Genomic DNA, 23,814 nt, shown 5'->3' with positions numbered 1-23,814 from the left:
GATCAAGACCTTACCCTCCTCTCCTAATCATCAGCATTTCCTTAGCTGATGCCTACAAACACCCAACCTTAGCAATCCTTCTATTCCTTTTCTAAAAATTTTTCAATGGAATTTAGTGGCTCGCCCAAGGCCACACAGCTAGGCAATTATTAAGTGTCTGAGTCAGAATTTGAACTCAGGTCCTTCTGACTTCAGGACTGGTGCTCCATCCACTGCTTCACCAGCTTCCCCTGCAGTCCTTCTTTTGACCTCCACAAGTTACCATCCTAGATCTTTTCTCCCTTTGATTGCCAGTCCTCAAAATAGTTGTCTGTGCTTCCATGCCAAGAGGAATCTCCCAGACAGAATTCAGAGATGAGGCTTGACACTATCCCTGAACCCACCCCCTTCCATTATCTTAGTGATCTTTTCTTTCTTCCCTTTTCCTTTCTTTTTTTTAATCAATAAGCATTTCCTTCCTCTTCCTTCCCCCCCCCCACTTTGGAAAAAGAAAGCCCCTGGAACAAATAGAATACTGTAGTCAGATGAAACAAATTCCCATGTGCCTATGTGCAAACATGCAGGTTTCATTTCTTTTACTTTCTATTCTTTTCTTATGTTGCAGATGCTGATGAATGTTCAGGACCCAAGGCTATCTCTTGTGGTCTGAATGCACTCTGTGTTAATACACCTGGAAGTTACTACTGCAAATGCAGCCCTGGATATGCCCTTCCTTCTGGGGAGAAGACATTCACAAATGAGACTATGAATAAATGTCAAGGTAAACCCCTCTCTGGCATTCTCTGGCTAGCCTGGGTACCAGTTCAGACTCTTTCTGCTGAGGCTTACAGCAGAGCTTAGTCCCTCCCTGCATGCCCCCCCCCCAAGTGTCCTTCACCTCCTCTCAAGGGCCACCTTCCCCAGGCCCCTCCCTGATTCTGACTCTCTTCAGGGCACACTTGGTTCCTCACTATCCTACTCCTCACCTCTACATCCTAGGATCTCTCCCCTCTTCCCTCTTCTGTCCATCCCCAGCTCAGACCCCTCTCAGGAAACCTCATTCAAAATTCCTTGGCTCAGGGCTGGGAGGTTCAAATCCCTTTCCAAGTTATTCCCCAAAAGAGGGAAACTGAGGCCACCAGGAGTCTGACCTGCCCAATCATGTTGCCTTGTGGGACCCAATACTTAGGAGACAGAGGGAGAAGGGAGATTTTTGGAGAGGACTAGACAGTGATTTCTCTCTACCAATGTCCTACTATGTATAGGCTATGCCAAGCTTCCATTCTCCAGCAACTCCTGAGAAGACCAAGCCCCCTCCCGCTGATTTCCATCTCCCATATTTCTCTCTCCCAGTAATACAGACACTTAGAGATGGGACATTAAATTAGTTCATTTCTTGGAGAAAATATAGTGGAAGTTGACTCTTGAAAGGAGCTGTGCAGGTTTTATGCAGGACTTTGTCCTGACAACAGCCTTTGTAGAAAGTAGGAAGTTAAACTCAGGTGAAAGCTAGTTCAATTTCTGCTCTTGTATGGATCAGGAAACTGATGACTTTCGATTATTAGCTAAAGCTTTTGGAGATTAGCAAAAGACCAGGTGATTTACTAAGGTGTTACAGGAAACTCTGGGCCATATTTTGATACAGCATCCCAGAAAGATGCTCACAGGTCCCATTCCCCCAGGGAATTGGGATGCCCAGTCCCTCCTGCTCCTAGAAGTACACTCCCTGCTTCTCACACCAAGTGAGAGCTGGCTTCCCTGAAAGACAGCCCTTCAACCTCTCTTCTGTATCTGGGGGCTCTGACCCATCCTAGTTTGTATGGATAATTGGCAACTGCCTAAAACGAAGGGAATGGTCTCAAACAATGGAGCAAAAATTGAGGAAATGGCTAGATACAAGATGGGGTCTTATTTTTCCCCAGATGCATGAATCTGGCTAAGGCCACCCAGAATCAACCTTGACCACATCAAGAAGGTCAATAGGAAGAAAAATGTCCGGGGGACTCCTAAACTCTTCAACTTTCTCAATGAAAGAGAAGTCATTTATGAATTTTTTATTCTACTCCCAGAAATTCACTAAATGGCGGTGACATAAAAATCAATACAAGAAACGAGATACCATTCTCAAGACCAGCTTTTTTAAATTTGAGATGAAAGAAAAGTCTGGGGTCTTGAGCCCCACATTAAATGATCACTCTCCAGCTTTATGACTTTAGGTCTCCTTATATCTCTGCCCTCAGGTTCCACATTTGAATATCAGACAAAATGTCTGTAGGTTCATTACCAACTCTTTGTTATTAATCACATTATTTAGTCACATTTGTTTCTCTGTGATCCCATTTGAGGTTTTCATGGCAGAGATACTGGGGTAGTTTACCATTTTCTTCTCCAACCAATTTGGTAGATGAGGAAACTGAAGGAAACAGGGTGAAGTGACTTGACCAGAGACACGCAGTTAGTAAGTGTCTGAGGCCAGATTTGAACCCTGAAAGATGAGACTTCCTGATTCCAGACCTGGCACTCTATACACTGTGCCACCCCACTGCCCAGCTCTAGGGACATAAACAAAAAAGAAGGTTGGCATCCTGGGTTAATTTCACCTAAAGAAGGGAAAAGAATTAATGAGTGTCACTAAGATCATTGTGTCAGGAAACCCAAGCCAAGAAGGGAAAGAGACTTAAAGGAAAACTCTGGAGGCTGTAAGGGCTGGGATGGTTCTGTCCAAGCCAATTCCATCTTCTTCAGGAGCTGGATAGTGCCAAAAGAGGCCAGGGTGTCTGGGAGTCCCACCCAGATCTCTATTATGTCCACACTGGGGTTCTTCTTCATCCCTTTTCCCTTTCTCTTACAGTTGTGGATACATGTCTGCACAATAGCTCACTCTGTGCTCCCCATGGGGTCTGTAAAAATCAGATCACAGGCTATACATGCGAGTGCAAACCAGGCTTTAACCTCTTCAACATATATGGTGGCTATGACTGCAAAGGTAAGCCCCTGTGGGAGGAGCCCAAGGCCTCCCAAGGGATAAAATGAGGCACTCAGAGTGTCTATGAGAAGGCCCTTAAGTGAGCCATCTAAAAATCAGGGTCAAGGGAAGAAGTACCTTGTCTGGGAAAGGGATGCTTAGGAGTTAGGACAAAGTCACCCAAGGGAAGTTTGAGCTGCTGTCTCTAGCCGAGGGTAAGGAGTTAGTTACAAGAAAATAAACCAAAAGCCTCTGAGCTGGGAGATGAAGTTTGGGTCAAAGTACTGTAGGAAATACTAACCAGACACCCTAGAGACTGTGGGCATTGAGGCAGCAGCAGTGGCCTTAGGGACAGCACTCTCACATCAGATCCATTAGCACTCCCTGCTGTGGGATCCTGGGCAAGTCACTTACCATTCTGGAGTCTTGGGTTGCTCATTTATAGAAAATTCCTTCCTCTGCACAGGGATTGGGAGGCTGAGGGGAGGGGGGGGGTGAAAGGAGAAAGAAGAAAAGAGTATATATACATATATATATATATATATATATATACATATATATATATATATACACACACACACACACAATAGGCTAAAGGTCCTATCTAGTCTGATCTGGGAAAGATGACCTAGTTCAGGGGTGGCTCACCTTCCAGAAGTCTGAGCAAGTCTAGGTCAGATTCACTTCCCTTCATGGTTCATGAATATGTTGCAGGAGAAATTGACATCACCAATAAATAATGAGTGCTCTTGTGAAAGTGAAGAATCACAACTAGTCCTGGAACTGAAATAGCTCAGGATTTTTATTTCACAAGTCTGCAAAGTTCACAGATTAAAAATCTTTTTACCAAAGATACAACAAGCTACTTTGTTATTCACACCTTGACAGAGTGAATAGCCAAAGTCCAGTTGAGGTGGCTCGAGGAAAAGAGAGAAAGGAAAGCAGCCAGAAGATCTGGCTGAGTTGAACCTGGAGTGAGGTCCACCATGGAGCAAAAATCTTAAGCTTGAGGACAGACTGAAAAACAAAACTATAAGCCAGACTGCCTTAGGGTAAGGGAGAAAGAAACAAAGATCATAGTTCTCCAGCAGAGGGAAAATAAAACTCTAGCTTAGAGAAAGAAGGAGGCTAATCCTACAAAGGAGAAGAAAGGAGGAAGAACATCAGTTTTACTTTTCAGTTGATTTCCTTTTCTATTAGGCCAATTATATGCTTAAAGGTATTGTTTTCTTCAATCAATTTTTCATAATTCTGCATAATTCACATTTCTTTTCTCAATTTTTCTTTTTCTTCCCTTTTTTATTTTTAAAATCCTTTTTCTTCTCTTCTAAGAGGTCTTTTTGGATTTGAGGCTACTTAAAAACCCCTTTAAGGCTTCACATGTAGGTATTTTGTCATTACTTTACTCTTCTGAGATGGCACTTTTATCATTCTTATCAGAATAGTAACTTTCTATGGTTACTGTTCTCTTCATTTTTATGCTCATTTTGATCATTGATCTATGCTCCTTGGGCACATAGGATGCAGTCCCAAAGTTTTTGTGATGTGGGGCAAGGGTCTGGTCATTGACTTTCTGTTCCAGCATTTCTGGGACTCATGGTTTGTTCCCTGCATTAGGGTAGACCAACCCAGTACGACCTGCTGTACCAGCATTCCCAGATTCAAACATTTCTTTCCCATTTGGAGTTGGGACTCTCATTCCGGTCTACTCCACTATTGGTCAGCTGATCCAAGACTTGAACTGCACTATAGTAAGAGTCTCTCACTGACTTCCCAGCTCTCCCACCTACACTGGGCTATATACTCCACTTTCACTCATGTGAGACAGACTGTTTCTTAAATCCTCAATGATATTTTCAGTTGAGAACCTATTTCACTCTGGATTTTTGTGGGTTCTGTCACTTTAGAGTCTGTTTCAGGGCTTCATTTAAAGTTGTCTCTGGGAGCCAAGATGGCAGCGTGAAGGCAGCATTTCCCAGAAACTCCTCCCAAAAAAACTCCAAAAGTCATCGGATTATGACACTAGCCAAAATTTAGAGGGGCAGAACCCACAGAAATACTGGTTGATATAATTTCTCAGTCCAAGATAACTTAGAAGTTCTACGGGAAAGCTTCACCAGGACCAGGGGTTGGAAAAAGCCCAGCCATAATGCTGTGCAACCCAGGGATCACTGGGAACAGTTTGAAGGGGTGGTGAGAGAACTCTGCTGTACCAGAGTGAGTGTGGGGTGAGAAGCACAGTCCTCAGAACAGCCCTGTGGTGAGAACTTGCAGTAGGAATCGGGGAAGCCAGCCTGCATCTCCAGAGCACAGCCCAGAGATGGTAAGGGGCGGGGGGGGGGGGGTTCAGGGGAGACTGCAGAAATCTCTCTGCTCTCCCTGGGCTGTTTGCCCACACTCAGATCCAGGTTGCAATTTGGGCTTCCATATTAAGATAACCAAGCAGGGTTCCTCCTCACAGCTCCAGGGTAGAGGGGAGTGCCTGTGGTCATCTACATATCAGAGTACAGGCAAGAGAGCATAAGACCTTGGAAGAATAAAGGTCCTAGTGGGGTGTCCCAGAATACCCTTAAAGCCTGTGATAAATTAGTCTTAGGGTGAGGAAATGAACAAACAAAAGTAAAAGAAGAATCTGATTATAGAAAATTACTTTGGTCCCATGGAAGATTCCGAAGAGGACAAATTTGAAGCTTTTGCATTCAAAGCCTCTAAGAGAAATAGAAAATGGGCTCAGGCTATGGATGAACACAAAAAATACTTTGAAAAGCAATTAAGGGAAGTGGAAGGAAAATTGGGAGGACAAATGAGAGCAATGAAGATAAATCATGAAAACAAATCAGCAGCTTGGTGAAAGAAATACAAAAAAACTGAAGAAAATAACATGTTAAAAGCAGCTTAGGCCAAATGGGGAAAAAAGAAAAAACAAAAGGCAAAAGAGGAGAAGAATGCCTTAAAAAGCAGAATTGGCCAGCTGGAAAAGGAGATAAAAAAGCTCTCTGAAGAAACTAACTCCTTCAAATGCTGAATGGAACTAAAGGAAGCTGATGACTTTGCAAGAAATCAGTAAGAAATAAAACTCTTTCAAAAAAGCCAAAAATTAAAAGAAAATGTGTAATATCTCATTGGAAAAACAACCAACCTCGAAAACAGATTTAGGAGAAATAATTTCAAAATTATTTAGCTATCTGAAAGTTATGACCAAGAAAAGAGGCTGGACTTCATTTTTCAAGAAATAATATAACAAATTGCCCTGAGATCCTAGAAGCAGTGGGTAAAATAGAAATTAAGGGAATTCACCAATCACCTCCTGAAAGAGATCCCCCAAAAAACTTCCAGAAATATTATAGCCAAATTCCAAAACTCCTGAGTCAAAGAGAAAATACTAAAAGCTGCCAGAAACAAACAATTCAACTACCATGGCTCTATAGTCAGGATTACACAGGATCTGGCAGCATCTACATTAAGGGATTGGAATATGATATTCCAGAAGTCAAAAGATCTTGGTTTACAATGAAGAATCAACTACTCAGCAAAACTGAACGTCCTCTTTCAGGGGAAAAGATGGACTTTCAATGAAACAGGTGACTTTCAAACTTTCCTATTGAAACAACCAGAGATGAACAGAAAGTTTGATCTTCAAGCAAAGGACTCTGGTGAACTATAGAGCAGATGGAGGAGAAGGACTAACTATGAGGAACTTAATGATTTTGAACAGTCTGCATGGAAAGAAGATATTGATAAGTTATATGAACTGTCTCATTTATAAGAGCTGCTAGACAGACCATATATAGACAGGGCACAGGAAGAGTGGAATATAATGGTATAATATAGTAAAAAGATGGAGTCAATGGGTGATAAAGGAAAGTACTGGAAGAGAAAAGAGAGCAAGAAGGGGCTAAGATATTTCACGTAAGAGTCAAGAAAAAGCTTTTTTAATGGAGTGGAATGGGGGGAAGGCAAGGGGGAATGAGTGAATCTTCATTCTCATAAGAAATAGTTCAGAGAGGTAATAACATACACACTTAATAGGGTATAGAAATCTATCTTATCCTAGAGAAAAAATGAGAAGAAAGGAATGGGATAAGGGGGAATGGGAGGAGGGAAGGGGGAGTAGTTGATAGAAGAGAGGGAAGATTGTGGGAGAGGGTACTCAGATACAACACACTTTTGGACAATACAACACACTTTTGGACAGGGACAGGATGAAAGGAGTGAGACAATAGAATAAAAGAGAGTGGGGAGGAATAGAGTGGAGGGGAATACAGCTAGTAATAGTAACTTTGGGGAAAATATTGAAGCAACTTCTCTGGTGGACTTATGATAAAGAAGGCAACTCACCCCAGAGACAGAGTCATTGGAATCTGAACACACACTTAAGTACATTTTTTTCCTCTCTCACTATTCTTGAGGTTTCTCATATTCTTGGTGGGAGGGGGTTTTATGTTTACTCTTATAACAAGATTATTGTAATAATATAAAATAAATAAACCAAAAAATCTTTAAAATTTTTTTAAAATGAGGTTGTCTCTGTAAGCATCCCTCCCCTGAAGATTCATAGCTACACATTACCATCCTGGTGCCATCTATATTATCATTTCAAAGTTCTTACTGAGCTCTAATCTGTTCATCAAAATTTCTGAATGTCTTCTATTCCAAAGGAAAAAATCCATTTTTCTTCCTGTAGGATTATACTAAGTTTTGAAGGCTAAGTTTATTCTCGAACATAAGCATATAACTTACACCATTTAGAATACTTTGTTGCAAGACTTCGTCTTGTTTGTGGTAGAAACCATCATGTTTGTGTGATTCTGACCAGTCTCTTGGTGCTTAAACTTTTATCTGGCTGTTTGCAGAAGTTTTTCTTTGACACAGAATCATTGAATTTTGGCTAAAAAATTTCTGACAAGATATTTCATTCACGAGATCAATGGGTTCTTTCTTTTTTCACCTTGAACTCTGATTCTAATGGATACAGTTTTGCCATAATTTTTTAAAATATGGTGTCTAGGCTCTTTTGTTCATAAATTTTGCAGGAAATCTGACAATTCTTGAATTATTGCTCCTTTCTCTCTTCCAGGATAATTTTATTCTAATAGAAGATTCTATTCTATTCTCCTATTTTAGTATTTCAACATAAATCTATATGCATATATAAATTTTTAAGATGCATAATTTCCTTTCACCCTCCCTTACCAAACCCCCTTCCCTCAATGGCAATCAGGTGACTATCATACATACACATTTGTGTCAAACACATTTATAGGTTAATCATTTTCAGTATGAAGAATTAGGATTAAGGGAAAGAAATACATGAGAAAATTTTTTTAAAAGTGAATGTAGTCGTCATCACATTCTGTTTTGCTTTGTTTGGCCTTGTTTTGTTTTGTTTTGTTTTGCTTTTCTTCCTCTGGATGGGGATAGTATTGTCTATAACCAATCTAATAGGGTTGTCCTAGTTCTCTGAACTGCTGAGAGGAGCTGCATCCATCATGGTTGATCAACATACAATGTTGTTCTTAATATGTACAATGTTCTCTTGATTCTGCTACCTTTGCTCAGTATCAATTCCTATAATTCTTTCCATGCTTCTCTAGAATCTGACCATTCATGGTTTCTTATACAACAATAGTAATCTATAATATCCATATACCATAACTTGTGCAGTCATTCCCCAATTGATGAGCATCCCTTGAATTTCCAATTCTTTGTTACTAGAAAAAGAACAGCTATGAGTACTTTGAAACATGTGGGACTTTTCCCATTTTTTATGATTTCTTCTGGGATATAGGTCTAGTATTGGTATTGCTGGGTCAAAGGGTATGATCACTTTTATTGCTCTTTGGTTATAGTTCCATATTGCTCTCCAGAATAGTTGGATCAGTTCCCAACTCCCCCAAGAATGTATTAATGTTTCAATCCTCCCACCTCTCCAACATTGATCATTTCCCCTTTTTGTCATCTTAACCAACCTGATAGGAATGAAGTGGAGCCTCATAGTTATTTTAATTTGCATTTCTCTAATCAGGAATGATTTGGAACATTTTTTCATATGTTTATATATAGCTTTAATTTCTTCATTTGAAAATTGTCGATTCATGTCCTTTGGCCATTTATCAATTGGTGAATGACCTGTAACCTTATAAATGTCATGCAATTCCCTACAGGTTTTAGAAATGAGACCTTTATCAAAACCCCTAGCTGTGAAAATTGTTTCCCAGCTTTCTGCTTTCCTTCTAATTTTGACAGCATTGATTTTATTAGTACAAAACCTTTTTAATTTAATATAGTTTTTTATTTTATAATATACTCTATTTCTTGCTTGGTCATAAATTTCTCCCCTTTCCATATGCCTGACAGAATATTTCTTGATCTATTAATTTATCTATGATGTCACACTTTATGTCTAAAATCTCGTACCCATTTTGCCCTTATTTTAGGATAGGGTGTGAGATGCAGGTCTATGACTAGTCTTTGTCATACAATTTTCCAGTTTTTCCAAAAATTTTTATCAAATAGTGAGTTCTTCTACCAGAAACTAATATCTTTGGGTTTGTCAAACAGTAGGTTATTGTAAATCATTTATTACTGTTTCTTTTGAACTTATCCTAATCCACTGACCCATTAGTCTTTTTCTTAACCAGTACCAGGCAGCTTTGATGACTGCTACTTCACAGAATAGTTTTAGATCTAGTAGAGTTAGGTCACTTACCTTTACATTTTTTTAATCTGTTCCCATGATATTCTTGACCTTTTGTTGCCCCAGATGAATTTTGTTACTATTTATTCTAGTTTATTAAAATATTTATTTTTGTAACTTGATTGGTATGGCCCATTTGGGTAGAATTGTCATTTTTATTATATTGGCTTGACCTAGCCATAAGCAATTGACATTTTTCCAATTGTTTAAATGTGACTTTATTTGGATGAGAAGTGCTTTGTAATTGTATTAATACTGTTTCTGAATTTGCCTTAGGAGGTAGATTCCCAAGTATGTTATGCCTTTAAATTTCTCTTTCTGACTCTTGCTCTTGGGCTTTGTTATTCATATACAGAAATGCTGATGATTTATGTGGGTTTATTTCATATCCTGCTACTTTGCTAAATTTATTGTTTCAAATAGTTTTTTAGATAATTTTCTTGGATCTTCTAAGTATATCATCATATCATCTGTAAAGAGTGAAAGTTTTCCTTTCTCAATGCCAATTCTGATTACTTTAATTTCTTTTCCTTCTCTTATTGCTAAAGCTAACATTTCTAATAATATATTGAATAGTAATAGTGATAATGGGCATTCTTGTTGCACTCCTGGTCTTATTGGAAATGCACATTGTTTATCCCCATTATGTATAATATTTGTTGATAGTTTTAGATAGATACTGCTTATTATTTTAAGGAAAACTCCATTTATTCCTATGCTTTCTACTGTTTTGAATAGGAATGGATTTTGTCTTTTATCAAAGGCTTTTTCAGCATTGATTGAATTAATTAAATGATTTCTGTTGGTTTTGCTATTGATATATTCAATTATACCAAGTGTTTTCCTAATATTGCACTATCCCTGTCTACCTGGTATAAACCCTACGTGATTGTGGTGTGTGTAACAACTTGCTGTAGTCTCATTGATAAAATTTCATTTAAAATTTTTGCATCAATGTTCATTAGGGAGATTGGTCTATAACTTTCTTTGTGTGATTTGGTTCTTTCTGGTTTAGGTATCAGCACCATATTGGTGTCATAAAAGGAATTTGGCAGAACTCCTTCTTCTACTTTTTAAAGTAGTTTATGTAGAATAGGAATTAATTGTTTCTTAAATGTTTGGTAGAATTCATTTGTATATCTATCTGGACTTGGAGACTTTTTCTTAGGGAGTTTATTGATTGTTTCTTCAATTTCTTTTTTTTTTTGAAATGGGGTTATTTAAATATTTTGTTTCCTCATCTGTTAATCTGGGAGGTTGGTATTCTTATAAATATTCATCCATTTCACTCAGGTTATCTAATTTATTGACATAGAGTTCAGCAAAGTAACTCCAAATTATCTCTTTAATTACCTCCTCATTAGTGGTTAATTCACCCTTTTCATTTTTGATACTGATAATTTGGTTATTTTCGTTCTTTTTTTAATCAGATTGACCAAAAGTTTATCTATTTTATTGGATTTTTTCCATAAAACCAACTCCAAGTCTTATTTATTAGATCAATGGTTTGCTTGCTTTCAATTTTATTAATCTCTCCCTTGATTTTCAAAATTTCTAATTTGGTATTTAATTGGAGCTCTTTAATTTGTTCTTTTTCTAGCTTTTTTTAGTTGCATACCCAATTCATTGAACTCCTCTTTCTCTATTTTATTCATATAAGCATTAAGAAATATAAAATTTCCCCTCAAAACTGCCATGACTGCATCACTTAAATTTTGGTATGATGTCTCATTGCTATGATTTTTCTTAGATATAATAACTGATTAATTCTATGGTTTACTGTTTGATCCATGCATTTAAAATTAAGTTATTTAATTTCCAATTAATTTTTGGTTTATCTTTCCATGAAGCCTTATTACATCTGATTTTATTGCCTTACTATAAGAGAAGTATGCATTCATTATTTCTACCTTTCTACATTTTATTAGAAGGTTCTTATGCTGTAGTACATGGTCAGTTTTGGTATAGGTGCCATGTACTGCAGAGAAAAAAGGCATATTCTTTTCTGTCCCTATTAAGTTTTCTCTAGAGGTCTATCATATCTAAGTTTTCTAAGATTTTATGCACCGTCTTAATTTCCTAATTGTTTATTTTTTTGGTTAGATTTATCTAGTTCTGAGATGGAGAGAGAGAGAGAGAGAGAGAGAGAGAGAGAGAGAGAGAGAGAGAGAAAGGTTGAAGATCCCCATTATTAAAGTCTTACTGTCTATGTCTCCTTGTAATTCACTCAGTTTTTCCTCTACTAATTTGGATGCTACACCACCAGGTGTATACATGTTTAATAATGATATAGCTTTATTACCTATGGTGCCTTTTAAGATGTAGCTTCCTTCCTTATTCCTTTTAATGAGATCAATTTTAGCTTGTGTTTTATCTGAGATCAAGATCACTACCCCTGATTTTTTACTTCATCTGAAGCATAATATATTTTATTCCAGTCTTTTAACTTTACCCTGTATCTATCTCTCTGCTTCAAATGTCTTTCTGGTAAACAACATACTGAGGATTGCTCTCCACTTCCACTTTTGGAGAGTTCATCCCATTCATATTTACAGTTAAGATGACTAAATCTGTATTTCCCTCCATGCTATCTTTCTTTGTTTATATTTTTTCTCTTTCCTTTCCTTTCCTCTTGTTCCTCCTCAGCAAAATTTTGCTCCCCTTCCACTTTAACTTTTCTTTTAAAATTTAACTTAGTATATTTTCACTTATACTTGTGCTTTCTCTTTTTTTCCCTCCCCCCCCCACCTCCCTGTAGATTGGGATAGTTGTTAAACTCAAATGGGGAATGTAGCATATTCCCTCTCTGAGCCAAATCTATTGAATAGAATTTACTCATTATTCACAGCCTCCTTTCTTTCCCTATAAAATTATAGATCTTTGTGCCTCTCCATTTGGTGTTATTTATCAATCATGTACTATTAATCAGGTACCATCAATCAAAGTTTGATTAATTGATTACTTGATTGGTAAGCTCAAAGTACTATCAAAGTACAATCAGAGATTGATTGACTGATTGTTTCATAAGCAGCATTGTCTCAAAGTCACTAAGTACCCTTCCCTCTTCTGTCTCATTGGAAATACACTTCTCAAGAGTCATGATTTACATCTAGTTATCATAATTTTTGACTTTACCCCCTTTTTCAAGAACCCTCCAAGGACATACAATCCTCCAGAACCAAAGTATAATCCAAAGCCAAATCATTCCATGAGCCATTTGTACCCCTCACCCTAAGCATACTTTTTCCCACATCCCCCCCCTTTAGCTTCCCAACCAGGATACTTAAACCTTTGTTAACTAAAGTTGGATTAAGTGTAACCCTTCACTTTGGTTCTCACCCTCTGCTGCTAAAGTCACTTTTGAGTCTCAAAATTCTGTAAGTATTGAGACACTCTGAAGATCTCTCTTAAAAACTTTACAATTAATTGTAGATATGGGAGACACTGACTAAGGACCACCTAGCATATGATACCCTCATCAGGGAAAGTGCTAAACTTTGTGAACAAAGCAGAATTATAGTAGGTCAAAGAAAACAGACACAAGTTTAGAACAAATACTCCTGCTTTTCATTAGAACTTTTTGTCTCAAACATAATTATGTAATCTTGGTCCTCTTCAATGTAGAGACAAGAGCCAGCCATACCCATATCCTCTAAAACAAATCTCTTCAATTATATTCAATCCTTTAACTATCATAAAAGAAATTATATTCTTAAGAGTTATAAGTGTTATATCTTCCATTATATGGTTGTATACAATTTGATGATCTTGAGTGAAATTTGTTGTGTTTTGTTTTTGTTTTATCCTTCCCCTTTTCATTTACCTTTTTATGCATCTCTTGAGTCATGTATTTACTAATTGTGTGACCTTTGGCAAGTCTGGAAAACAGTAGGCACTGTATAAAATGTTTATGCCCTCTCTTCCTCCAACAAGCTGTCCCTCCTCCTCCTCCTGCTTACTTCTAAGCCCAATTAATTTTTCTTTTCTAGTATCTTCCAATATATTCACACAGATGGACAAAATCTATTGGTTGTCCATGTAACCACAGGAAATAATCTGAGCAAAAAACATGCTTCATCCATTTGAATTTTCCTGTATGGAAGGTCAGACCAGTCTTTTGAATGGCTGTGGATTGGGGAGAAACAGTGAAGAAGAAAGCCAAAGACAAAAATACCATGACAGCAAGGAGTTTCTAGTCAACTCGAAAGGATATGACATATATAAGAATACAGAGTAGACTTTCTTAGGACTCCTCCCTCTCCAAAAGACAAAAACTATGTATGAACAAATTTTTCCAGGAAGAGAGATTCCTTTGAACTGAGGCAAGAAAGGAGAGCAGGGAGGAAGCCATTAGAATAGATGCTCTTTGCAGACAGGGGGACTGCTCTAATTTTGACCTTAGCATCAGACACACATTAGGCATTCAATTAGTGTTTGTTGAATAAAACTTAACAAAAGAAAATCATGATAGAGAGAGATGAGGAAAAAATGTTCTCCAGGCAAGCACAGAGGCAGGGGATGAAAGAATGAAAACTCTTCTCCTGTTCCTCTGTTGTGGGGGAAGAGATGGGTCTTTTCCTTCCCAAGGGAAGGTCAGTCATTTTACTGATGTCCTCCATCTTATCCCTCCTCAACTCTCCAGGAGCTAGACCTGGAGACCATGACATGTCTCTCCACATTCCAAATCATCAGCCTCTTCTTCATAAATACTTCCTCAACACTAGTGTGTCTATGGCTGTGTCTGTGTAAGTGTGAGTGTGTGTGTGTGTGTGTGTGTGTGTGTGTGATTTGCAGACAGTCCCTGGCGGACCAGCTGGAGAGAACGTCCTTCAGGACTGGCTTCCAATGGCCAGCACCGTGGCCACAGTTCCCAGAACATGTCATGCCAGAGCCTGGCCAGGATGCCCAGTGCAACCTCTACTGCAACACATGGTTGTAATACCTGGGTTATGCCAATGAAGTGGGAGAGGCCTTCAGAGCAATTGTATCCACTTCCATGGTGTAACTGAGTTACAGGGTGGCCAGCTCCTATGTGGTAGCTGACACTGTGGACAAGGGCAAGAAGAGTGGAGTTGCTCCAAGCCCAGAGTCAGGCAGGACCACCAAGATGGCGGTGGCTGTAGTAGATACATTCATCTGGCAAGCACTGGATTCTGTGGCCATCCCAGGCTTTAACATCTACCGTCTGTGTGTTGCTTCTCTCTACATCCTCAGCAGAGCCATATGGTGGCTCCTGGCTGCCCACAAGTGGATGACCAAGGCCCTGGGGCTGATGGCCATACCTATCATCATTCACTCCATTGACAGGTCAGTGGATTTCTTGATGGACTCTAGTCTCTGGAAAATCTACCCTTCTTAGGAGAAATTCAGCTCTGCCTGATGCCCCCAGGCCTGTCTGGGGCCCAACTCTGCCTGCATGCTAACTGACATCCTATCCTCCTGGGGGATGCTGCCACCTGGACATCTCCAAAGTGGAGATCTGGGGACTGAAGTCATAGAATGTTTGAGCTCCACAGACACCAGAGATCATCCTAGCCAGTCCCTTCCTCCCATGGCTAGGGAAGAAGGAAGACCATGCCCCTGGGTTATACAGGGAAGTTAGTGGGAACACCAGTTCTTGGGGCTGCTGAGCTGGCATTTCTCTGGCTCCCTCCTCCCCCAAACTGACACTGTGGAAGAAGCATCAGCATCCCTCCACCCCCAATCCTGACATAGTGCCATTGTTGTCAGCCCCATTTGATGAATGAAGAAACTGAGGCTCAGAGAAAGAAAATGATTTGCCCCAAAATTGCTCAGGGAGAATTATAGGAGTGTGCAATGGCAGCCAGATCACTCTCTCTGGAAGCAGAGAGGGAGGAAAGGCCAGGATACTGTGACCTAATCATGAAGAGCCAGGAAGGCCTCTCTGCCCATGTTTCTGTCCTGGTGAAGGCCTCCCCAAGTGGAGCAGGACAAATGGTCCTGGCAGGTCTCTGCCTGGCTGTAGCTTCTCGAGGTGCTCAATAAACAAATCATGTCCAAAAAAAACCCCTCCTTAGATCTTCCTCATCCTTAGAAATCTCTCTCTTCCCCTCTTCAAGTGACCATCCTAAAACTTTTTTCCCTTTAACTATCAGAATTCTAAAAAACTTTATCTGTACTTCTATGCCAGCAAGAATGTCCCAGATAGAATTCAGAGATGAGGCTTGACACTATCCTTGAACCTACTGCCTTCCATTACTTTACTTATATTTTCTTTTCTTCCCTTTTCTTTTTTTAATCAACAATCATTTCTTACCTCTTCCTTCCAAATAGCCTTCAAAAATAAAAAAAAATGAAGCCTTTGAAACAAATAGCACACTGTAGCCAGATGAAATATATTACCACATTGGCCATGTGCAAACATGCATGTTTAATTTCTTTTTTTTTTAACATTGCAGATGTTAATGAATGTGCAGGGTCCAATGGTGTCTCCTGTGGCCAGAATGCAACCTGTGTTAATACAAAAGGAAGTTACTACTGCGAATGCATTTTTGGATATACCCTTCCTTCTGGGGAAAAGACATTCCCAAATGTTACTATGAACAAATGTCAAGGTAAACTCCTCTCTGTCTTTCTTTGACTAACCAAGGGAAACAATGCAGAGCTCTTTCTGTTGAGGCTGAAAGCAGAACAGTCCCTCCTTGCATGGGCCCCAACTGTATAATGACACCTTCTTCACTTGGGCCAACTCCACCCTTCCCCAGGCCCTTCCCCGATTCTGATTCTCTCTTTTCAGGATACTTCAGTTCTTCTCTATGGGCCACTTCTACATCCTAGAAACTCTCCCATTTTCTCTATTCTGTCCAACCCATCTAAAAGCCCCCCTTAGGAAACAAACCATTATTCAGAAAAAAACAAATGAGACCATAGTCTTTCCTGGGACTCAATATGTAGGAGACAGAGGAAGGAGAGATATTTTGGAGAGTACTAAAAAGGGAATTCTCTCTACCAATGCCCTAGTATTTTCAGTCTTAGAGAGAGGTCTGAGGTACTGAGGGAATGGGACCTTGGAAATTCATTGAGCCAGGATGGGTCTGAGGGGAAACTTGAACCAACATCTTCTGAACTCTGAACTAGTTGTTCAACTGCCACATTTACTCTTTTATCAAATAACTTTTAATTAAGTTACTTTAAAGTTTCTTAATGGTTTCTATAGGAGTACACAAATGGATTATCCAAATTTCTGGGACAAAACTCCTGTCATTCCAATTAAGTTACTACACCTTTTCTGTTTTTGTGTTTGTAGGTGTACAATATAGTTTAGGTACAATATAAAGTTAACTACATGTACCAAAGCCTATCCTAACCAGATTAGTTCCCTCTTCTATAATGTGGAGATGAAAATAGTTATGTTTCCTACTTCATAAGACTTTGAAATAAATATGCTTGGCAAACCATAAGCCATAGGAGTTGTGACTATCAGTTTTATTCTTTTGACCAGATTCTCAATGTCATCCTTAGTGTTCCCAGTATTTCACTTAAAACAGTGGGATTCATTGTATTTTTGTTAATGGATTTACTTCTTTGTGGAGGAATACTTCAATAGCCCTCTGGAAATTTGTGATGCCAAACATCTCTTCTGCATCACTTAGAGTGAGGGGGAAGTTTCAAAGAGCACAAGGAAGAGAGAAAGTTTATTACACACCCCTATTATCCAGGATTGTCTACAGTCATATAGTCAGGGGCTCTCAGGTGTTAAGAACAAAATTTCTATTCTGATTGAGATGTCTGTTGTCATACAGGAAGGTAGAGAAAGGTTTCTCCTCTGCGGGGTTCCATGTAGAGTCTCTTCCACATACACATACACACACACTTTTTTGGTACTTAAAAATTTTATTTATTTTGAGTTTTACAAATTTTCCCCCACTCTTACTTTCCTCCCCCCAAACCCCCATGGAAAGCAATATGTCAGGCTTTACTTTGTTTCCATATTGTACAATGATCTAAATTGAATGTGATAAGAGAGAAATCATATCCTTAAGGAAGAAACAAAAAGTCTAAGAGATAACAAGATCAGACAATAAGATATCTGGTTTTTTTCTAAAGTAAAGGGAATAGTCCTTGAACTTTGTTCAAACTCCACGTCTCTTAATCTGGATACAGATGGTTTTCTCCATTGCAAAAAGCCCAAAATTGTCCCTGATTGTTGCACTGATGGAACAAGCGAGTCCATCAAAGTTGTACATCACCTCCATGTTGCTGTTAGAGTGTACAGTGTTTTTCTGGTTCTGCTCATCTCATTCAGCATCAGTTCATGCAAATCCCTCCAGGCTTTCCTGAATTCCCATTCCCTCCTGGTTTCTGATAGAACAATAGTGTTCCATGACATACATATACCACAGTTTGTTAAGCCATTCCCCAGCTGAAGGATATTTATTTCATTTCCAATTCTTCGCCACCACAAACAGAGCTGCTATGGATATTTTTGTACAAGTTATGTTTTTCACCTTTTTCCTCATCTCTTCAGGGTATAGACCAAGTAGTGGTATTGCTGGATCAAAGGGTATTCTCATTTTTGTTGCCCTTTGGGAGTAGTTTGAAATTTCTCTCCAGAAAGGTTGGATGAGTTCACAGCTCCACCAACAGTGTAATAGTGTCCCAGATTTCCCACAACCCTTCCAACAATGATCATTATCCTTTCTGTTCATATTGGCCAGTCTGAGAGGTGTGAGGTGGTACCTCAGAGAAGCTTTAATTTACATTTCTCTAATAATTAATGATTTAGAGCAATTTTTCATGTGGCTTTGGATTCCTTTGATCTCTTCATCTGTAAATTGTCTTTGCATATCCTTTGGCCATTTGTCAACTGAGGAATAGCTTTTTGTTTTAAAATATGACTCAGGGGGGTGGCTAGGTGGCATAGTGGATAAAGCACCACCAGCCTTGGAGTCAGGAGTACCTAGGTTCAAATCTGGTCTCAGACAATTACCTAGCTGTGTGGCCTTGGGCAAGCCACATAACCCCATTTGCCTTGGGAAAAAACCTTAAAAAAAATAAAAATATGACTCAGTTCTTTGTATATTTTAGAAGTGAGTCTTTTGTCAGAATTATTAGTTGAAAAGATTGTTTCCCAATTTACTACATTTCTTTGGATCTTGGTTGCAGTGGTTTTATCTGTGCAAAAGCTTTTTAATTTAATGTAACCAAAATCATCTAGTTTGTTATTAGTGATGTTCTCCATCTCTTCTTTAGTCATAAACTGCTCCCCTTTCCACAGATCTGACAGGTAAACTAGTCCTTGACCTTCTAATTTGCTTACAGTATTATTTTTTATGTCTAAATCCTGTAACTATTTGGATCTTATCTTGGTAAAGGGTGTGAGATTTTGGTCTAAATTAAGTTTCTTCCAATTTTCCCAGCAGTTTTTATCAAAGAGAGAGTTTTTATCCCAATAGCTGGACTCTTTGGATTCATCAAACAACAGATTACTATAATCATTTACTCCTAATGTGCCTAGTCTATTCCACTGGTCCACCACTCTATTTCTTAGCCAATACCAAACAGTTTTGATGACTGATGCTTTATAATTTTAGAACAGGTAGAGCTAAACCCCCTTCTTTTGCACTTTTTTTTCATTAAATTTCTGGAAATTCTTGACTTTTTATTTCTCCATATGAATTTACTTACAACTTTTTCTAACTCATTAAAGTAATTTGGGGGGGGAATTTTGATTAGTAGGGCACTTAAACAGGAAGCTTAGTTTTGGTAGAAATGTCATTTTTATTATATTATCTCTACCTATCCATGAGCAGTTGACATTTGCCCAGTTATTTAAATCTGATTTAATTTGTGTGAGAAGTGTTTTATAATTGTTTTCAAAAAGTTTCTGAGTCTGCCTTGGCAAATAGACTCCCAGGTATTTTATATTGTCTGAGTTACTTTGAATGGGATTTCTCTTTCTAGCTCTTCCTGCTGTATCTTGCTAGACATATATAGAAAAGTTGAGGATTTATGAGGGTTTATTTTATAACCTGCAACTTTGCTAAAATTGCTAATTGTTTCCAATAGTTTTTTGGATGATTTCTTGGGATTTGCTAGGTAAACCATCATGTCATCTACAAAGAGTGAGAGTTTTGGCTCTTCCTTCCCAATTCTAATTCCTTCAATTTCTTTGTTTTCTCTTATTGCTGAAGCTAACATTTCTAGTATTGATATTGAATAGTAGTGGTGATAACGGGCATCCTTGTTTCACCCCTGATCTTATTGGGAATGCCTCTAGCCTCTCCCCATTGAATATAATTCTTGTTGATGGTTTCAAATAGATACTGCTAATTATTTTAAGGAACAGTCCATTTATTCCTACACTCTCTTGTGTTTTTAGTAGGAATGGGTGCTGTATTTTGTCAAAAGTTTTTTCAGCATCTATTGATATGATCATGTAATTTCTGATAGCCTTGTTGTTGATATAATTGAGTATACTAACAGTTTTCCTAAGAGTGAACCAATCCTGCATTCCTGGGATAAATACTACTTGATCATAATGTATTATCCCAGTGATGACTTGTAATCATTTTGCTAAGATTTTATTTAAGAATTTTGTGTCTATATTAATTAGGGAGCTAGGTCTATAATTTTCTTTCTCTGTTTTAACTCTTCCTGGTTTAGGTATCAGTACCATATTGGTTACATGGAAAGAGTTAGGCAGAGTTCCATCTTTCCCTATTTTTCCAAAGAGTTTATATAGAATTGGAACCAAATGTTCCTTAAATCTTTGGTAGAATTCATGTGTGAATCCATCAGGACCTGGAGATTTTTTCTTAGGGAGTTCAATGATGGCTTGTTGAATTTCTTTTTCTGAGATAGGGTTGTTTAGGTATTTAATCTTCTCTTCATTTAACCTGGGCAACTTATTTTGTAAATATTCATCCATTTCACGTAGATTATCAAATTTATTGGCATAGAGCTGGGCAAAATAATTTCAAATTATTACTTTAATTTCCTCCTCATTGGTGGTGAGCTCACCTTTTTCATTTATGATACTAGCAATTTGGTTTTCTTCTTTCTTTTTTTAAATCAAATTGACCAGAGGTTTATCAATTTTATTGGTTTTTTCATAAAACCAACTTTGGGTTTTATTTATTAATTCAATAGTTTTTTTGCTTCTGATTTTATTCATTTCTCCTTTAATTTTTAGAATTTCTAATTTGATATTTAATTGGGGATATTTAATTTGTTCTTTCTCTAAATTTTTTAGTTGCATATTTAGTTCATTGATTTTCTCTTTCTCTAATTTATTAATGTAAGCATTTAAAGATATAATATGTCCCCTGAGAGCCACTTTGAGTGAATCCCATGGGTTTTGATATGTTGTTTCATTATTGTCATTATCTAGGATAAAATGATTAATTTTTTCTATAATTTGTTTTTTGGTCCACTCATTCTTTAAAATGAGGTTATTCAGTTTCCAATTAGTTCGGGGTCTATATCTCCTTGGCCCAATATTGCATATGACTTTTATTGCATTGTGATCTGAGAAAGATGTAATCACTATTTCTGCCTTTCTGCAGTTGATCATTGGGTTTTTATGTCCTAGTACATGGTCAATTTTTGTATAAGTTCCATGTACTACAGAGAAAAAGGTATATTCCTTTCTATCCCCATTCAATTTCCTCCATAAGTCTACCATATCTAGTTTTTCTAACAATCTGTTTACCTCCTTAAATTCTTTCCTGTTTATTTTATGAATCTATTTATCTAGCTCTGAGAGCAGGAGGTTGAGGTCTACCACTAGTAGAGTTTTGCTGTCTATGTCTTCCTGTAGTTCTTTCAGCTTCTCCTCTAAAAGTTTGGATGCTATCCCATTGGGTGCATATTTATTTATTTATATATTCAATATTGAAATAACTTTACTGTCTATGGTACCTTTTAGGAGGATAAAGTTTCCTTCCTTATATCTCTTAGTACTATCTATTTTTGCAGCTGCTTTGTCTGAGATAAGGATTGCTACTCCTTTTTTCACTTCAGCTGAAGCAAAATATATTTTGCTCCAACTTTTTACCTTTACTCTGTATATATCTCTCTGCTTCAGATGAGTTTCTTGTAAGCAGCATATTGTAGGATTCTGGTTTTTAATCCACTCTGCTATTCGCTTACATTTTAAGGGAGAGTTCATCCCATTCACATTCAAAGTTATGATTACTAATTTTTTATTGCCCTCCATGCTATCTTCCCTCTGTTTGTATTTTCCCCCTTTCCCCCCCTTATCCATATTCCCCGGTACTTTGTTTCTGAATACCACCCCCTTCAGTGTGTTTGCCCTCCGATAACACCCCCTCCCCTTTCTTTCCCCTTTCCCTTTTTCCCTTCCCTTCCTTTTGTTAGTTCCCCTTTTCCCCCCTCCCCTCCTTTTCTCTATCCTTGCTTCCCTTTTCCCCTTTTAATACTTGAAAGGGTAAATGTTTTTTAAGTTAACTGAGTATGTGTCATACACACACACTCTTGAGTTGCAGATATTAATGAGTATGGAGCACCAATTCATGTTTATTATGGTGTGAAAGCTGAATGTCCCATAGTATCTGCATCCCTGGATATGAATTTCTTTTTTATATTTTATTTTTATATTATATTTTATTTCTTATTTATATTATATTTTATTTATTTATTTGTTCTCATATTATTACAATAACCTTGCTATAAAAGCAGACATAAACCCACCTCCCCCCAAAAAAAGATAGAGAAATCTCAAAAGATATGAAGTGAGGAAAAAAGTGTACTTCAGACTGTGTTCAGATCCCATTGGCTCTGTCTCTGAGATGAGTTGTCTTCTTTATTACTCCATCAGAAAAGTTGCTTCAGCATGTTTTCCCACAGTTGCTACTGTTAGATGTATTTTCCTCCATCCTAATTCCTCCCCATTCCCATTTATCCTATTGCCTCTCTCCTTTCACATTGTCTCTCCTCAGAAGTGTGTTGTGTCTGATTACCCATGCCCACAATCTTCCTTCTGTTCTGTCACCTAATCTCCTCCTCCCCTTTTCCTGTCCACCTTATCCCATCCCTTTCCTCTCATTTTTTCCTCTAGGATAAGAGATTCCTATATCATATTGATTGTGTACATTATTTTTTCTCTGAGCCATTTCTGATGAGAATAAGACTCGCTCATTGCCTCTCACCTTCCCCCCTTCCACTCCATTGCAAAATCTTTTTCTTCACTCTTTTATGTGAAATATTTTAGCCTGTTCTACCTCTTCTTTCCCTTTCTCCCATCCATTAACACTATCTTTATCCTATATTATACCATTATATTCAACTCCCTCCTTTGCCTTGTCTAAATATGCTCCTTCTAACTGCTTTTATAAATGAGAAGGTTCATGTGAGTTATCAGTATCATCTTTCCATTAAGGAATGCATGCAATTCAACATCATTAAATTCCTCATAATTAGTCCTTCCCATGTACCCTTTCTATGCTTTACCTAAATCCTGTACTTGGAGATCAAATTTTCTGTTCAGCTCTAGTCTTTCCAACAGGAAAGTTTGAAAGTCCCCTGTTACACTGAAAGTTCATCTTTTCCCCTGAAAGAGGATGTTCAGTTTTGCTGATTCTCAGTTGTAATCCAAGCTCTTTTGAATTCCAGACTATCATATTCCAAACCCTACAAGCCCTTAATGTAGATGCTGCCAGATCCTGGGTAATCCTTACTGCAGCACCACCATCATTGAATTGTTTCTTTCTGGCAGCTTGTATTATTTTCTCTTTAACTTGGGAGTTTTGAAATTTGGCTATAATATTTCAGGGAGGTTTTTTTTAAGATGTCTTTCAGGAACTGATTGGTAGATTCCCTCCTTTTCTATTTTATCCCCTTTTACTAGGAGTTCAGGACAATTTTACTGGATTATTTATTGAAAAATTAAGTCTAGGTTTTTTTTCCTGGTTATGATTTTCAGGTAGTCCAATAATTATCCCTTCTGGATCTGTTTTACAGGTCAATTGTTTTTCCAGTGAGACATTACACATTTTCTTCTTGTTTTTCATTTTTTGGATTTGCTTTATTTTTTTCTTGATTTCTTGCAAAATCATCAGATTCCTTTAATCTATTCTACATTTGAAGAGCTATTTTCTTCAGAGTTTTTAATCTCCTTTTCCAACTGGCCAATTCTGCTTTTTTAAGGCATTCTTTTCCTCATTTGCCTTTTGGGCTACTTTTTCTATTT

At 37.9% G+C, this 23,814-nt stretch overlaps 1 protein-coding gene and 1 pseudogene across 1 annotated transcript in view; both read left to right on the top strand.

Annotated features, from left to right (window-relative positions):
• The window catches only part of LOC141500465 (adhesion G protein-coupled receptor E3-like), an 89,943-nt gene that overhangs the window by 19,299 nt on the left and 46,830 nt on the right, over nt 1–23,814 (top strand). Inside the window, exons 4-6 of the mRNA XM_074203643.1 lie at nt 605–760; nt 2,831–2,965; nt 16,061–16,216. Of these exons, the coding sequence (XP_074059744.1) occupies nt 605–760; nt 2,831–2,965; nt 16,061–16,216 (447 nt within the window). The remainder of the gene's footprint in view (nt 1–604; nt 761–2,830; nt 2,966–16,060; nt 16,217–23,814) is intronic.
• LOC141500469 (mitochondrial fission process protein 1 pseudogene) lies at nt 14,524–15,418 on the top strand (annotated as a pseudogene).

The sequence above is a fragment of the Macrotis lagotis genome, chromosome X (assembly GCF_037893015.1).
Source record: "Macrotis lagotis isolate mMagLag1 chromosome X, bilby.v1.9.chrom.fasta, whole genome shotgun sequence".
In the NCBI taxonomy this organism is placed as follows: Eukaryota; Metazoa; Chordata; class Mammalia; order Peramelemorphia; family Peramelidae; genus Macrotis; species Macrotis lagotis.
The sequence above is the reverse complement of the archived record's forward strand: the minus strand, read 5'-3'. Positions and strand labels throughout refer to the sequence as shown.